Here is a 17,867-nt window from a genome sequence, read left to right as displayed (position 1 = left end):
AAGCTATTAGTTCAACCAGACACACAGCCCATCTGAGTAGAAACTTAAAATACTGCACTTCATAAGGAATTAAAGGGAAAGAATGAAACAAAAAGGGGGGAAGCAAGCTCCATTATAATGTTTTCCCACTGCACCACAGCCCTCAGCATGGAACTACATGATTGTATATCACATGCGTTCACCACATTAAGTGAAGTGATATTAAGCATAAATACTTCTAGTAAGAGCAAGGTCCACTATAGGGTATTTCTCAAATACATATTTTATGTGAATATGAAAATCCATAATTCAAAGAAAAAGCCAAGTTATTGGACACAATATCTAACAAAGCAAAGGGCCAGAGAAAAGTCAGCATATGAACCAGAAAACACATGATTACGTTGTTATTTGTAGTCATTTCACAACAATGTACAAACAGAAAATACCAGTGACTGAACAAACATGTAATCATTTGACGATCAAACAATGACATAAATTCAATGTCTATAAAAGCATTTTTATCAAGCTGAAAGTTGGACTCTAATGACTAATAGAATAAAGATTTTTTGTCAACACAGGTAAAAAAACATTCTTCTTTCCTTCTCTCTTTTCTGGCGCAAAAGCATATGCCAAGACTCAGGTCCTTTTCTGCAATGGCTTTCAATTTTAATATGATTTTTGACTTTTGAAAGTAATAAAGCTTCTTAAGGTCTTCTGTGATTATATCAAACTGAACCTTAACTGGTTGCTTCACTAGTTCATTTGGGGCCAGAAGAACCGAGATGCCAGCCAGCTCAGGATCATATAGTCAGTTGATTTGAGCAGTTGACACATCAGTCAGGAGAAAAAAAGGTTGATAAGCTAACAGAGGAAGCAAAACATTAACTGATAAATTAAATAGTTTCAAACTAAGATACAAACGGCATGAAAATTGTTCATTTCTATTCCTTTTTCTTTCTTTAATACAGCAGTTTACCATGCAATCATGGTAAAACGATATACAATAGATACTATTACATACAAGTTCTGGTACTAGAAAGAATCTTTTCAAATACTGTTCTATCAAGCCTGAACTTGACAACTATGTTATCGTAAATCATAGTGGTCAAGCTATTTTGTTGATAAATCGGGGATTATTGAAAAGCAAGAGGGTCAAACATTTCATAATATCTGTTCTTATGTCTAAAAAATAGTGAAACAAGAGGAAAAATAAGCTAACCAATCCAAAATCTACTGAAAATCATCATCGTTTATGCAAGCAGGAGACAATTGATTTGAATTTATTTTATTGCCAGGGGATATTTTGGGAGACAGCATAACATGAGCTTTACCTTCCAACGTTCTCATTAATTTTGAGTTAGGCTGTGGCAGAGGCTTAAAATTGAATGAGCTCCCAGTAGATTCTCTGTTAAGAGAGATTGATGGCAACACTTTTCTATGTTTATATGATAATACTGCTCGTTGGGGGAGAGGTTTTCTGAAATTCGTCTGTTTTTCTTGATCATCCACCTCCTCTGTCTTTGATCTCACAGTTGATTCAATGGGGACAAGCTTCCCCCCTACTTGATTTGTGAAAACAAATGAAACCTACAGTACATAAAACACAATTCTGAGAATCATCCAGTTGGCATCAACAATGAACAGCAACAAGACCAATGTTTTCCCAGCATATTTGAAATTGGTTTTGTTTTATGATTGCTTCAATCCTCAAATACAGATAGCTCTCTTAAGGAAAGAAACTGATTTAGTCGAGGTCCTATTTCTTCACAGGATTTAAAAGGGTCCATGGCCATCACTCCAGGTCGGACCCATGCAGCAATTAATCAATCTTGTCCATAGTTGTGAATCCAATTCTTGCATTCCAGGATTTAGATTGAATTCAATCAGAAGATTAAGGAAATTTGTAAGTTAGAAATGACATGGTCATTTGGTATAAAAAAATAAATCAAGAAGAATTCATACTTCATGAAGACAGGCCCAAATCCAGACTGAAATATAAAGCAACAGTACTGGTGTTCAAGAGTCATTAACAAGAAACCAAAACAAAAACATTTCAAAAGAAAGCAGTTGTACAATACTTAACAAGCAGCCAAGACATATGCAAATGTTGCTCATCATCCACACATTCTCCTGATCTCCTCTAAGGAGTTTGCTGGCATTTAAGAGGGAAAAAACAAAAGGAAAAAGGCTAACATATGATTGGCAAACATGACGCAGATTAAGATTGAGATTTAGAAATCAGGATTTCTTAATTTGACCTGTTCATTGACGAGTAATCTCCAATGCCATCACAGAACAAGTCAGTTTAAGCACACACCTTGTAAAGTGAAAGGATTAAGTAGCAATCACTCTACTTGAAATTCTCACCTCGTCTCCAGCTGAAGCCTGAAATATGCAATCAGGCACAGAAGATGGAAAGTGATGATGCCCCCAGTTAGCTAAATCATCTTCCTTTGGATTTCCAACCTTAAGGAGAATATTTTGTGAGCAAAAGACTAAATCTTTTGAGAAATTCTGATATTGTGAAGTTCACTAACCTGTTTCTCATGGTTTTTTAAATTGTTTAAGCACCCAGCAATAGCTGCAAATCCCCCTATGTCCTCTTCATCAGGCTGGAAGCCTCCATTTGTGTAATTAGATCCCATACTGCTGTTAGAGATAATTTCATCTCCTATACAACGGCTGCAGCACATCTTCTCATGGATTTCAGAACTGTATACGTGCATCTTTAGTAAGTGGGAAGGAACATCTCACTAATACAGACAGGCCATTTCTGCAGTCCATCTCCTTATACATTTCATACAAGAAAAAAGGAGTGCTGGAAGGAAAATGAAGTACAGAAATCGGCACTCTCAATAAACAAAAAAGAAAAGAAGAAGAAAAAAGAAAGAGGAAAAGACACCAAGACTTTGGAGATTCCACAGAAGGGCAATATTGTAAGAAACCAATTGGGGAAAGGCTGATAGCAGTAGAACCTCTAGACCAGTCTCTCTAAGCACAGATGTGATGTAGTCATGACTTATTGCACAACTTTAATCACGCTGATAAATGATACTTCATACATCATCAAGATATCATAACCCTAAGTGCATGCATCATCAATTCTTTTTCCAATTCATGATGTTCAATAACCGATCAAATTAAATAAAGAAAACACATCACCACCTGTGCATCATCAAGAAGTTTATGGCAAACCTCTAATAACCATTATATAAATAGCACAAAGTTCTAGAAAGATGAAGCACCTCACACTATCATGAAATGTGAACAAGTCACGCAGATCTTCTGTTGAAAGGAGATTTCCCTGGTAAGAGAACTTTGTATCAAACACACATGAAAAGGAATAGACTGTATCGCGATTATCAGAAAAATAAGAAAGTACCTTCTCTGAATCTACATGCTCTTGCTGAATAACTTTTTGAAGTCCTTCTTTTGACATCTGACGCTGGTATACCTGCAGCAAAGTTAAATCATAATTGCTTAAAGAGAAGCATAGATAGGGAAGTAAATGCATCAAGAAATTACTGCATCTAACCTTTTCCTCAATAGTTCCAGTACTCAAAAATCTATAGATGTAGACTCTCTTCTTCTGTCCATCCCTCCAGACCCTTGCTGCTGCCTGCAAAATTGAGAAAATTGAAGATGGAAACTCTATCAATAGATTCCTATGATACAAGAATTCATGGACAATGAATGAAGGTTTTTTGTCATATTCTGAACTATTCATAAACATCAGGACAAAAATTATTAGGAGATTTATGGCTTCTACATAAATAAGAACTCAGCCAGTAGCTACAAACTGTGGGTTTGATAGAATAAGGACATAGAAAGAAGAACCAATCGCGAATACAGCATTGACATGAAGTAATAATCTTTTTAATGTGCAAGGACAAATTACTTGTTTATCATTTGCTGGATTCCAATCAGGATCAAAGAGAACCAATCGGTTTCCACCAATTAAATTGAGGCCACAACCTCCAGCTTTGCTACTCAGGAGAAATGCAAACTCATCCTGAAAAATATATTAACATAATCAAATGATGGTATGTTCATACCATAAGAACAAGATTTTTTAAAGACAAAATTCACATACCTTTGATGGATCATTAAAACGATTAACCAATTTTTGTCTTTTGCTGATTGATGTAGTCCCATCAAGTCTTAGGAAGGGATATCTTCTTTCACGGCATAATTGAGCAAAAAGGTCTAGTGTCTGAGAAAGGAGAATAGAAAAGATAGGCACACCGCACACGTCAAGGAGACAAAGGATATAACAATTCTTATAAGGGTGTGTCTACAACTAGAAAGTGCAGCAATCATCAAAAATGCCTTCACCACTATAAACAGACTTGACAAGCGCCAGTAGGTCCATTCATGCTAATAGACTCTTTATTCCTAAAATTCTTCCATGTGAAGTGTGTCAACGAACAAAATAATGTTTCCGCATGCACACACTACTCAAAGTCAAGTGGAAAGTAATGTTCGACAAAATAATGTTCCATAACAAAACCAAGCGCATCAAGCAAAGTAGAAGAAATGTTCTATTATTAATTGAACATGAATTTGTAACGTATAATTTGGATGGAAGCATAAAAATGATCAAATAAGCCCTCTGGATATGTTTGTATTTTCCTAAGAGAAAGCATCCACATTTCATATCATGAAATGCGCACTTCATTACTCAAACAGTTTCTAACAAAACGAAGAATTCTTTTAGGAACACATTGATTAATGATTTGTTTACTATAGATTGCCAATAAACATAGAAGCATAAGGAAGCCTCATCAAGTACATATCTAACACAAAACTAAAATTCTAGTCCTCTATTAGTTGAGGTTTTCTTCTGTCCACCAATCCAAGAATAAGTCGGCAGGATTGGTACTATGGCTGTCCATAGAAATAAGAATATTATCCAAGACAAACCAAAATGCTAACGTACAATTTCCTGCATTTATTGCACCATCCATCTGTAACTAGGTGGATATTTTATGTCAGAAAATGGCACAGTACTTAAAAGTCCTCAACTAAGAAATAACGAAAAAAAGAAAAAAATTGCCGAATAACATCACATAAACAACATTGCACCACCAGCGTTAATCCAACTAAAAGGCTCAAAAATTGGCACCTGTGTGTAATTGGAAACTAGGACGATCCTGTCATCTGTTCTCTGACGGAGTTGAGCAAGTAACCGGGCTAAGACATGCATTTTTCCTGATAGTTCAACCCATACCCCATCACCACCAGTCCACGATCCAGATCTGATAGAACAGGGAATTGTTGCCTAATACTAAGATGAGGTCATACTAAATCGTCAAAAGAACAGAAGGCTGAGAATCAGGAAGAATTCACCTTCCAGAGAACATTTCTTGTGGGAAGAAACGCAAACAATCTTCAAACCCTGATGTTCCTGGACTCCCACTTTTTATTGTGTCGTAAATTAGCTTCAAATATAAATTTATCTGGTGTTAGTACCTTAATAGCTGCAATTCAATCATAAAAATGCAAATAAAAAGATACTAATGAATACTAAAACTGGCGGTTGATTACATTCCTAAATCATCCCACAGATTCCAAGGTGAAATTCAAGTGATCAGAGAGATCTGTATGTGATAGTAAAAGTTTCACACTGGCAACCTAACTTGGTTATAGACTCATAACATGAATTGTCAGCCAGGATATGAAGCACTGAAGGTTTAGGCATAACTAGTTGTTAAGAACCTGAAGCTGGCCAAAGATGGTGAGACACTATTCTAAGCTCACTGGGTTTCTTACAGGCCCTTCCATCCTACAATTGAAGAAAAGCTGGTTCTACACTTAACACCCAAGGGGCTTTTATCCAAATACCGCACCATGCTCAACCCCATGAGTTTAAACGTAGAACATCATTTTCTCTTAGTTTTTCCTTTTCTTTTTTAACAGTAAAAACAACAGAAGAGTCTTTGGGATCTAATGCAACTGGCCAGCCATTTTTAGGTAACATTTTGCGTAACATGATACAATGTACAGAACTTGACCAATGATAATATGGTGATATGTTTCAGAACTAAATTCCATCGTCATCAAAGTAAAATGCAAGCAGCTTTCATCTTTTCTTGTGCACCAGGAACTAATGCATGAATAAAGTATTATATCAGGAAAGACCTCAGCGTTTCAGATGTAATCCAAATAAGATCTTTATCAATAATGCAAATATGCAATTTACTTTCCATTCTGGCAAAAAGCAATGACAATCATAGATTCATCACCCTCCAGTAAGAGTATACCTTTGGGTGATTGCAGAGCTTCTTAAGAGCTGTTATGTAGGCTAGGATTTTTGATTGTTTTGCTTCTTCTGAAATAGCCCGTTTCACCTGCGCTTGGAAGTTGAAAGTTAGAAGTCTTTGTCCTGTACGTTGAAGTAGAAGAAAAAGAAGCTTATGCAGACTGCACCCATAATCATATAGAGAAATGAATATTACATTTTTTGAATGTATAAAATGGTCGTACAGCTCAGACTGGAGAGGCGTCAACTTGCAGCATACAACTTGAATTATCTGTAAGAAAGGAGCAATTACTTTATTTAAACAATCAACATATGAAAGAGGCCAAACTTAAGTTGTTTAGATATGAAAAAGAAGGGAATTGCAGATCTGGCAATATAAATTGTTTCGTGAGGATATAAAGAACATATAAGTGAAACTTATTTTGGAAAGTTTGAAGTTCTCTAGAGTAATAAAATAATTCTATAAGGTCCCATTTTCAAAGAATAATATTTATTTAGAGACTGGGAAGAATGATGAGATGAATTGGATTAGTTCTGAACTACATTATTCAATGCCCTACCTGCAGCTCGATTTGTTCCAAGCTAAACAAGACCTGATATCAGAATACCCACAGATCCAGGTAGCTTCAAATGTAGCCCTATAACCGGGCACCCATCTTACAGAGTGGATAAATGAGATATATGTCAATTAACTAAGTTGGAAAAATAAAATTAGACGAAATAAAGTCAAATAAACCGCGATTACTTTAGTAGCTATCCCGTCCAAAACTATTTCAGGTTTCTTCCAGAGCATGCAATAGATCCACATTCCACATTATGTCCAATAATATGACCGGAATAAGAGACATAAGGCAAGATTTTAGCTCCATAGAGTGCAAACATGGTGGCTATCTATTATTTTAGTTCTCTATAGGTATCCTTAATGACCACCATATTCTATGTCAACAAGATCACTTCTCTACCATATATTTAATGCAAACATTTGAAGCATAAGATCTTCCCAATATCCAATCAAGAAGTCAATTAACAGTCTAGTGCTGAATAAACACAAATTCTCCCCACGACAACTTCATAATTGCAATCCAATTCTTGATCATAAGTCAGGCATATCGTAGATGAAATGCTATTACTTCAATCTATTCATCTTTGTTATTCTTTTGAAAGCATGCCCACAGTCTAAGAATGGACTGCAAGATAGTAACCAAAACAAAGCCACTAACAGTTAAGGAACAAAGACAGATATGAAGCTATATGAAGACTATCGGTTTAAACAATGATGTCAAAAGATCAAAGCAACAACTCTGGAGCATTACGACCATAATATTATGGAGAATACAACCAAACCCAATACAATAGATAATTTTTAATATAACGATCTCGAAAGGCTCCAAAAGTCAAAAACAAGACCACTTAGTCGTAAAAATCTTATAGCCCCAGTTCTACATCATAGTAAAAAAATTATGCTAATTAATGCAAAGAAATACAAATAATGCATATTGCAGTACCTTTGGTGGTAAGTGATTAGACAGCAGTGCATTAGTCCTCCGCAATATAAACTGAAATACGGGGAATGAAATAAGTCAAAAGTTAAGTCAAATCTACCAATGCAACCCCTGAACCCAGTATGAACCCTAACAAACAAAACATTTCTAACGAGGGAGAAAATTTGTGATCCTATGGAACTCAATATAGATAGCTTTTTCAAGCCGATAAGAGTAAGCATACGCTTGGCATTAGATATAGGGAAAATACAGTTACCTGATTTACTTTTCCACTTAGTTCTGCAGATCGCTCTGAACCAAGCCTCTTTTCTTCTTCAGTAGCCATAGGTTCTCGACCACAAATAATTGGTGTCTTCAAATATTATAGACAACAATCAAGTTTTGAAATAAATGCTTGCTATATACGGCAGAGGAACAACTAGACTTCACAATGGTACACTGCATGTTGTTCCTATTTCAATTGTTAATCTATCTTTCCTTTCATAGTCATAAAGCTGACTGCCATTGTTAGAATTTGAGAATAGAAAGGAGTTAAAAGTCTCATGGTTATCTTCCACTGTCCTCAAATTCCAGGAACATAGCATACCTCATAATAACGGCGAAAATATGTAGCATCGCCCAAGACTCCAGGGTTTGTGAAATTAACCATGGCGTAGAACTCCTCGAGATCATTCTGAATTTGTATGACACAGAAGATTGAATTACTCTCATAGTGTAACAAAGCAATACCATGAGAAGGATGCAGGAGTAAGGATGTTTAGGCATTTCTCACTTGCATCGGAGTCCCTGACAAGAGAATGCGGCGTTTGCAAGATAGTGCAGCTAATGCCTGGTCCATAAGTTAATGAAGGTCATCTTAGGTCCAAATTCATTATGACCTCATCCAGGAAAAAAGCTCAAATAAAAGAATTTGATGTATCTCACTCGATTAGTCAATGTTTGATCATTCTTTAGTCTATGCGCCTCATCACATATAAGCAGGTCACAGGATCCAGTTTGGTTGAATTTAGACGAATGCATCCGAAATGTCTCATAGGAAACAATCAGTAACTATAAGACCGTCAGTTTAGTTGTGATTATTGCTAGACAATTCAGACAGCGCAAGAAAATCACCTGTAAAGGGCTACATGAACTAGTGAAACTATCAATGCCAGAGACAACATCTTCTCGAGTACTCTCACAGAGAGCAAGAAGCTTCACTCTTTCTCCAACCCATTTCTTGATTTCAGCTTCCCAGTTACTCACTAGACTGGTAGGAGTCACAATTATTGCTTTTTTAACCATTGGTTTGCCATCAAACCCCTGACGAAGAAGAGTGTATAGCAATGTGATTGACTGCAAGGTCTTCCCCAGACTGAACGACAACAACCAAAAAATAATGAGAATATCAAAGACAACAGATGTAAAATTGCTAAAGCATTTAATCAATCTTAGAAGCTGAACATAAAAATTTGTCAGTCGGCCACAGAACGTTACCCCATATCATCAGCCAAGATGCAACCATTGATGTTGGAAGCACTAAGAATACCAGAAACACAATCAAACATGAATTGCACCCCTTCTCTGCAAGTGCATACCAAGTGAACCTTCAAATTGAATGATGTAATAAAATCATCAGATTATATTTAACCTTATCTATGCAATTTCATGGTTTAATATCCAGGATTCTAACAGCAGAACTACAACCAGCTGTGAGTACTAAATATCATAAATACGAAGCCATGTACCTCGGCATTTTGTAACCCTAATATAAGCATTACCACCTACAAAATTATATCTATCCTTTTGGAAAATGTAAAAGAATACTTTAGTACATGTGAGACATGTTTACAAGATGCTAATGAGAAAGTATGTTCTGAATTTCTCAGGACCTCCTCCTTAGCTTTTAAAAGATGTTTTATATCTTTTAAGTTCACTACTGACAACCAGAACATCTTAAGTTCTTAACCAGACATTCTGAATATGGAAAACATATAGAACTCTAAATTATGCCTAACTGTACCTCTGATGGGGCCTGAGAAACTTCACAAGCAAGGAGTCCACAATTATAGACGTACAGTCTCTGTCTCTCTCCCCAGATTCTTCCAGCTGCCATAGCACTAGAGGCTCGATTCCTGGAGGCAGTGATAAGATCTCCTCTGAATCATCATTCTCCTCAATTATGTTGGGAGTACTAAACCTGTTCGTAATGTTGACTAGTGCAGGTCTTGTGGAGCCCCATGGCACAAACCTCTTGCGAGCCCATAGCCGACGTGCCAGCTGCTCCTTGTTCTCAGAGTAACCACTGGAAGAGGGAGGTTTAAAGGGCTTCCTTAATGTGCTCTCGGCATCAACTACGGAATATACTCTAGGGAATAGTGGTTGCCGCTTCACTTCTAGGTTTCCCCTGATTTAGGAACATCATATTTTAAAAAGAAATAAGCAGGAAAGTAATGGATACCGATCTCAATAAAATGAAGATTCTCGCATTTGCAAGTTACTGCTTATATATGGTTAAAACATGATGCTAAATGTCATTCGCACAATCAGGAACCTTACTGGAGACAAACTTCTCAAATCCAAAACAGAAACGATTAAACCCTAGCCTTGAACAGCCCTATCACCATACATACTAATAGTTACCGAACGCAATGGCAATGACTTTAATAACTAATAATCCAACTAACGAATACTAACAGATCATATAACTAAAAACAAACCTTACAAGAGCTTCCACGTTTCGCGACTTCCTTTGGTGGTTCCTGGGTGGAGCTGAACGCGCAGGGGGCATTTCTTCTTCGTCATTATCGCCTCCAGAGCCGTTTGACTCGGATATGGATTCGGACGAATCGGTGTCAGGTTGCGACTCCATTGAATCGCTGGAAGGCGATAGAGATTCGTCTTCGTCTTCCATCCACGGACTCTGCTTCTCTCTCTCTCTCTCTCTCTCTCCCCCCTTTTAAATTCACAAAAACTTGGCGGTAAAGTTTCATTTCTGTATTTGTTGTTTTCTCCTTCTAAAGGAACTATGGGCATGTTTGGGTGAATTTGTAACTATTTTCAAATACTTCATAATATATTTATTCACAGGCTTATAAAATTTCACAATTCATTTAGTAAATGTTTTACACAAACACTTAAAGAGGCATTCTTAATATAAATTTAATACTTTATAAAAAACCTAAAAAAAAATGAGAAAATATATGATCTTATAAATACTTAATATAAATCTAACCAAATACTCTATTAATTAAAAGGTGATAACAAGACATATAATGAGTTTTAAGTTATGGCAATAATTAGTATATCAATAGAAATTATTCATATGAAAAAAAAAAAGCAAATTATCTCATGTATTTTTCAAAATTAAACAAATTGAACGATTAGACTAATATGAGCTAAACGTAATTCAAAAAGATACGAACTCTCGAAAGAATCAAATCTTTTGGATCATAAAAGGCCCGACATCTGCAACAAAACATTAGTACCACTACTTCAGAAGATACCAAATCTGTTTGATCTCAATTCTTCTATAAATTCTTAGCTAACAACTTAAGACATGATCACAAATAATCTTATGTTACTATCTGTTTTAGGTTTGAAAATGATATAACGAATTAATTTAGACTTGCGAATTTCAAATTTCACACCCATTACATTGTTTTACGCATTGAAATATTAAAATGATTGTTATGAAAATATGATGACAGTCTTCTTAAATCTACATTTGAATTATGTTTGCTTGGTTCAAACTTACAATTTTTATACTTGTTTAGGAATGCGTTTCAAATTTTATTTATGTTCATATGTACATATATATATAATTTTTATTATTTTTCCATATATATGTATTAATGTTTGAATATGTATAAGGGTAGTTTTGATTAGAAAAATAAAATTATTATATTTGTAATAATTCAGTGTTCGGTCAATCAGGGATAAATATGAACTTTTGTTTTTTTATTTTTTGTTATTATCAACAAATACGGTAAATTTTAATTTATTTATTAGACAAAAATAAATCTTAAAGATATCAAATATAAACTTTCAAACTATAGAGGACCTATGTGTAAACCTAATGGGAGTACTTTGTAATTATCGGTTCTCTTTTTCAATATAATTTTTCTAAAAAATGCAATTTAGCCTCATATGATATGAAAAATTAAAGAAAACCCCAATGTAGTATAAGAAATGAGTAAAAAATTATCCTGTATTTTAAAAAATAAGCAAATTATCTCCTATTAAACCATTGATGTACTTTATTTTTTAAAATATAAAAAAAAATAATTTACTAATTATATTTTCATAGGAATTTTTTATCATTTCATATATCACAATGACCTTAATTTTTTTTGGGTGTAGATTGTAGAAACATGTTACCCGCGGACCGGAGTCTGTTAACCCGAATCACAAGTCCGGAATCCGGATATAAGTGAACAGCACTCCAACCCGTTACCTCTATTCAACTCCCTCCTCCATCGATGAGTACGCGTCCTTCTATGCGGTAGGGTTTATCACACACCTGGGGTTTAACCATTCTTTTCCACAACCCACAAAAATGGCGTCTCCTCTGTCGTCAATTCTCAGGGTTCGATTCTCCTTCCCTACGACCATTTTTCTTGGCAAGGTACGCCCCTCTCTCCCCTTCATCTCAGTTCCCAAAACCCTAATCCGAAACCCCTCTCTCCCCGCTATCAGAATCCTCTCAACCTCCGCGATACCCGACGACTTCCAGAGGCCGAATCCTCAGCCCTCGGCTCCTTCATTCGATTTCGATCAGAACCCAGAGAATCAGTGGGCCGCACGGAACAGCGGTTTCGGAAACCCAGTTAATAACAGGAGCGGTAATTTCCAGAATCAGGGTTATAATAGTGGTTGTAGTAGTAGTGGAGTGAATCAGGGTTTCCCGAATCAAGGAAGTCTGACTTCGGGTCAAGGGTATCCGCTACAGGGAGGTACAGGCCTTAGCAGCAATTTCCCAAATCAGGGTTTTCGGCAGAACCAGAATTATCCTCCTCCCCCAGGAAGTGTTAATCAGTGGAGTAATAATCGAAATCAAGGCTACGGGCAAAAACCGAATCTGGATAGGAATTATCCCCCGCAGGGAGCGTTTCAAAATCAGGGTTATCAGCACAACCCTAATCAGAGCCAGAATTATCCACACGGAGGTGCGAATCAATGGAAGAATGATTATAATCAGAATCTGAATCTGACGCACCCACAACCAAACCAGAATCAAAGGGGCTCATATGGGCAAGCTGCTGTAAATAGTCAGATTCAAAATGGAAGTACGCAAGTGTCAAACGCAAGTCGGCCGGCTGATATTGTTGACTTACTGAGCTTGTGCAGAGCGGGTAAGGTTAAGGAAGTTATCGAACACATGGACCAGGGGATTCGAGCAAATGCTGAATGTTTTAGCTTGCTTTTTGAGTTATGTGGGAATTCAAAGAAATTTGAGGACGCCAAGAAAGCACACGACTACTTCTTGAGGTCGACTTTTAGGAGTGACCTACAACTGAATAATAGGGTGCTGGACATGTACTCGAAGTGTGGAAGTATGACTGACGCAAGAAGAGTTTTTGATCACATGCCTGATAGGAATATGGATTCTTGGCACTTGATGATTAATGGGTATGCAGCCAATGGGCTAGGAGATGATGGTTTGGCATTATTTGAGCAGATGAGGAAGTTGGGGTTACCACCAAATGGAGAAACTTTTATTGCTGTTTTAGAAGCTTGTGCTAGTGCTGAAGCAATTGAAGAGGGATTTTTACATTTTGAGTCTATGAAAACTGATTATGGGATTTCTCCAGGTATTGAACATTATTTGGGGCTTCTAGGTGTCCTTGGAAAGTCCGGGCATCTTGTTGAGGCCGAGGCATACATTGAAGCCCTTCCATTTGAACCCACAGCCGTTATTTGGGAGGCATTGATGAACTATGCACGTATACATGGAGATATTGATCTTGAAGATCGTGCGGAGGAATTGATGGTCAGTCTTGACCCTTCAAAGGCCGTTACCAACAAGATCCCCACTCCTCCTCCTAAGAAGCAATCTGGGATTAACATGCTCGTTGGGAGGAACAGGATACCGGAGTTCCGTAACCCTACCCTCTACAAGGACGATGAGAAGTTGAGGGCTGCAAAGAAAGAGCAAGTTTATGTTCCCGACACCAGATATGTCCTCCATGACATTGATCAGGAGGCGAAGGAACAAGCACTTCTTTACCACAGTGAGCGTCTTGCTATTGCTTATGGTCTAATTAGTACTCCTGCAAGGACACCTCTGCGGATCATTAAAAACCTACGCGTCTGTGGCGATTGTCACAATGCTATCAAGATCATGTCCAGAATCGTTGGGAGGGAGTTAATTGTCAGAGACAACAAGCGGTTTCATCATTTCAAGGATGGTAAATGCTCTTGTAATGACTACTGGTAAATTCCCAATGGTTGATTCTGGTGATTTATGGTTGGTTATAATGTCTCCAACATGACAAGGGGCCTGTTCTTCTGAGGTGACTAGCATGTCACCATCTAGATTGTCATGATTAGTGGGAAGAATTTGCATGCTGATTGTAGAGATGACAAATTATTCCATCATAATGGAGAATGTAACTTCCATTTGTGGAGCTTGTTGGCATAATTATCGAAGTTCTTATTTTGTCTTGCCCGATAGTGATGAAATTTCTCTCATTGGCAGTTTAGTTCATCATATACATCAATTGTGACATTGATACAGAAGGATTATCCACTGCAGTTCAAGAGTGATCCCATGTTCTCTATTCACAACCTGCTTGTCGTTTGTTATCCATTTAACTCATTCATAATACTGACTACAATTATATTTTATGGATCATTGCTCTTTTAAGTAAATTACAAATAGAAGTATGCATACACAGTATTTCTGAAATTGATTAGTGGACTAGACTAACTTGCATTCCTCGAGAGTTATTCATCTAGCATATGATCATGGTTTTAGTCATCATAGCAATAAATTCATCCGAGTCAATCACACCATCCCCATTGGTATCTACAGCTTGTACCATTTTCCGGCAATCTTGGATGCTGCACCGTTCCCCAAGCTTCTGCAGCAATTCATACACTTCTTCTACTGTTATTTTCCCATCATTATCTTTGTCGAAGGCCTGGAAAGCACGTTGCAGATCAACTGTCTTCACCCCACCTCCCTTCTTCTGTGCTTCCACAAACTCATTGAAATCGATGAATCCATCTCCGTCCAAATCTGCAACCTCAAATATCTTCTGCACTTCTTTCGTAAGAAGGTTTCCTTTACCCAAGGCCTTCAGTATAGCCTTGTACTCCTCTGGGGATATTTTGCCATCTTTATTGGCATCAAATTTGTTGAATACTTGCTTCAGCTCTTCCATATTTGGCCAGTAGATTGGAAATACCCCCGAGTTTTGTTTGTCTCTTGAAAACATCCTTGAAGGTTTCCTCAAGAATTTTCTCTTGGAAAGGTTGTATTGGATATCAAGAAAGCTAAAACTCGACATCATCTTCTGCTTGGTCTTTGGGTGAAGAAAGTGCACAAGAGGTTGAGGTTTGAGACAACTCCAGAGACTATAATATACAAAGGCACCGCGATCCAGCACCCCAGGTTCTGTATAATAAATGGTTTGAAGATATTCTGATGCTTAAATGATAATGCAGAATAACTTGACTCCTGGATGATTTGCAAAGCACACAATCTAGATTCTCATTAATAGATAAGAGGAATAAAGTGCAAAGGGTGATTCCAGAAAGTGGAAAACAGTAGCAAGAGAAGAATACATTCTTATCCTCGCTATATGAGCAAGTTAAGATGTGTTTACTTGATGCTGTTTCTTAAATTTCTTGGTACAAGGTCATCCTTATTAACAGATATAATAGAATTTTATACAAGTTGTAATCATGAGCTACAATGACTGAAGAGTACAATAAATGCTAAATCTTTATGAATGTTTCCTCGGAAGGAAATCCTGGGGTTAGAAAAAGAGCAAAAGGAAATCCTGGAGTATAAGAATGCATTTGAATACATATCACGGTGGTTTTCCATTATCCAAGTCTTCCATCACACTAATATCCGTGCGTGCTGTTATCTTCTGCACATATCCTGCTAGAACAAATATTATATATCAGGTTTCCAATCCTTGACCAATGTCTATGAACAGATATCCATGCATGAAGAAACTTTACAAATCAAACTTGAAATAGCAACAATGATAAATGGAAGATGCAGACAGAAAGTTGCACAAATATAAAGGCACACACCAGAATCTGAAACCAAGATGTTAATTTGTAAACAACAACAAATGTTAAAAGAAATCGATAAATAGAACATTTGTACTAATTTACTAGCCATGTGACCTACTTGGCATGGATCGAACTCAGTTTAGGCTGATAACACAAAAAAGTATGATGAAATAATAAACAGGAAAATATTGTGGTAGAAGCATAATGTAAGCAGAGTTACCTACACATTCAAAGATTACAAAGGACAAAATCACAGCCGGAAAATGAGCCAAAAAAGAAAATAAGAAACTTTTGCCAAAGATTTATCAATTTATTTATTTGAAAGAGACAACAGATAAAAGACACCCTATGCAATGGTAGAAGTTTAATCCAGTAATATTATTTCATGCAGGAAAACGGCAGGTATCATGGGTACATTGGCCTTGAAACCATTAAAAATTGTCAACAAATTAGTAATCTTGGAACATAAATAACAGAAAGGGAATGTAGCATTTGATGTCCATTTATTAGTTTTGTCTTTGGAGCATCAGAGTTTCTCTGTTTACTGTGGTTGGAACTACACACAGAAGCTAAAATCAAGATCTTATATTCTCAAAACTTTCTTGCATTTTGTAGCTATCCAAACAAGCCTTTTGGTGTTTCTTAATCCCTTTCCTTTTCCATATAAAATGAGATTTCTGCAAGCATCAGTTATGGTACATGATAAGAAAATTATGAGGTATAGCTCCACCTTTTAGTAGGTAGAATCACAAGGAGCATAAAAATGGGCAGACAGAATTGTCATGGTTGATATCAATAAATTCTAATTCCGGATTGCTATATGAATGAGCAGCAAGGTAGGGAATACATTGCGGCTTTCTGTTAAGAAATGTATCGTGCTATCCCAATCTCTTATACCACAAGTTAAACAGGGTAAGAAATTGTTAACATCAAGAAACTTCCCCAAAGAGAAGAAGAAATAATTCAACTAAATGTGATGGAGGAAAATAGTACCGATCCCAAGGCAAGGTATGCATTTGCAGATGGTTTCTTTGCCCTTTTTGTTATAGTAGCTGACTAAACCAGTTCCTTGGCAACTACGACACTTCCCTGTCCATTCATAAACCATTGGCTTGCAATCCTGCAATTCCGTTATAGTAAATAGCATTCAGAAGGAAAGAAGGTAACATGTGTCTGATTTGAAATTTAAATAATTTAAAGATTCCATACAAATATCTTTATCAATGAAAAGAACAAGGTTCCTTGTAGTGATATAGAGAAGGCAATAGAAACTCCAACAAGATTAATAAAGTTAACATCAAAATTACAATGCTTCACAGATAAAGTCACAACATTTAACTCTTGTAACGAATCAAAATCACTTGCTAGGCAGCAAGTCAAAAGAATACTTTGGAGTAGAAGTTCTGCTTTTATAATCAACCAATTTGAAGATATTCAACTTAGTTAACAGTCAACATTAGTTCTCGTTTATTTGCTGTGATGGTAAAATCTTCAATTTAACATCGACTTATGATGAAGTTCGTACTCTAAAACAACTCAATGGAATGAATTGCCATGTCAGCAAGTTACCCGTGCTTTGACTTATCAAAAAGTAAACCACTCTTATCTTTGGACTCAAATATTCCCACTCCTCAGGAGCAATTGAATATGCCATACTCCTTAAAACATCAAAATATCCAGCTAGATGGACAGCGGATAAATATAATTTTGCAGACAATCAAGATTAATATGAACAAGAGCATCCAATGAACTCATAAAACTTATGTTTTTCAATCTAAACACCAAATGTGTGGTGGATATTTTAACTTCAAGACTACATTTTTTCTGAAGTACCTGTATTTCAGGATCGCATTTGAGTCTCTTATCAATTTCCTCGGGCGAAACTGGGGAAG

The 17,867-nt window shown here is 36.5% G+C and overlaps 3 protein-coding genes across 5 annotated transcripts; 1 reads left to right on the top strand and 2 right to left on the bottom strand.

Moving 5' to 3' along the window:
* Positions 906 to 10,721, bottom strand: LOC105169552 (protein CHROMATIN REMODELING 25). 3 transcript variants are annotated; one of them, XM_011089969.2, is made up of 21 exons: positions 10,443 to 10,721; positions 9,746 to 10,129; positions 9,220 to 9,306; positions 8,857 to 9,097; positions 8,668 to 8,793; positions 8,516 to 8,572; positions 8,330 to 8,416; positions 8,000 to 8,095; positions 7,747 to 7,797; positions 6,438 to 6,512; positions 6,243 to 6,329; positions 5,329 to 5,420; positions 5,105 to 5,237; positions 4,073 to 4,192; positions 3,878 to 3,991; positions 3,515 to 3,598; positions 3,362 to 3,433; positions 3,225 to 3,283; positions 2,517 to 2,691; positions 2,347 to 2,445; positions 906 to 1,566 (listed from the first exon to the last, which is right to left on the bottom strand). In XM_011089969.2, the coding sequence occupies exons 1-21, from the start codon at positions 10,634 to 10,636 to the stop codon at positions 1,210 to 1,212; spliced, it is 2,790 nt and encodes a 929-aa protein (XP_011088271.1). In that variant the 5' UTR covers positions 10,637 to 10,721; the 3' UTR covers positions 906 to 1,209. The 3 variants fall into 3 exon arrangements, with proteins under 3 accessions (XP_011088271.1, XP_020551461.1, XP_011088272.1); XM_020695802.1 differs by having other exon boundaries at positions 10,448 to 10,721; XM_011089970.2 differs by lacking the exon at positions 10,443 to 10,721 and having other exon boundaries at positions 9,220 to 9,329; positions 9,746 to 9,987.
* Positions 12,178 to 14,388, top strand: LOC105169551 (pentatricopeptide repeat-containing protein At2g15690). The gene has a single exon (XM_011089968.2). It carries the CDS (start codon positions 12,281 to 12,283, stop codon positions 14,159 to 14,161), a length of 1,881 nt encoding a protein of 626 aa, XP_011088270.1. The 5' UTR covers positions 12,178 to 12,280; the 3' UTR covers positions 14,162 to 14,388.
* LOC105169550 (calmodulin-like protein 1) lies at positions 14,517 to 17,098 on the bottom strand. The gene is made up of 2 exons (XM_020695791.1): positions 16,969 to 17,098; positions 14,517 to 15,838 (listed from the first exon to the last, which is right to left on the bottom strand). Exon 2 carries the CDS (start codon positions 15,237 to 15,239, stop codon positions 14,679 to 14,681), a length of 561 nt encoding a protein of 186 aa, XP_020551450.1. The 5' UTR covers positions 15,240 to 15,838; positions 16,969 to 17,098; the 3' UTR covers positions 14,517 to 14,678.

The sequence above is a fragment of the Sesamum indicum genome, linkage group LG8 (assembly GCF_000512975.1).
Source record: "Sesamum indicum cultivar Zhongzhi No. 13 linkage group LG8, S_indicum_v1.0, whole genome shotgun sequence".
Lineage (NCBI taxonomy): Eukaryota > Viridiplantae > Streptophyta > Magnoliopsida > Lamiales > Pedaliaceae > Sesamum > Sesamum indicum.
Note: the sequence above shows the minus strand (reverse complement) of the source record. Positions and strands in the feature narration are given on the sequence as shown.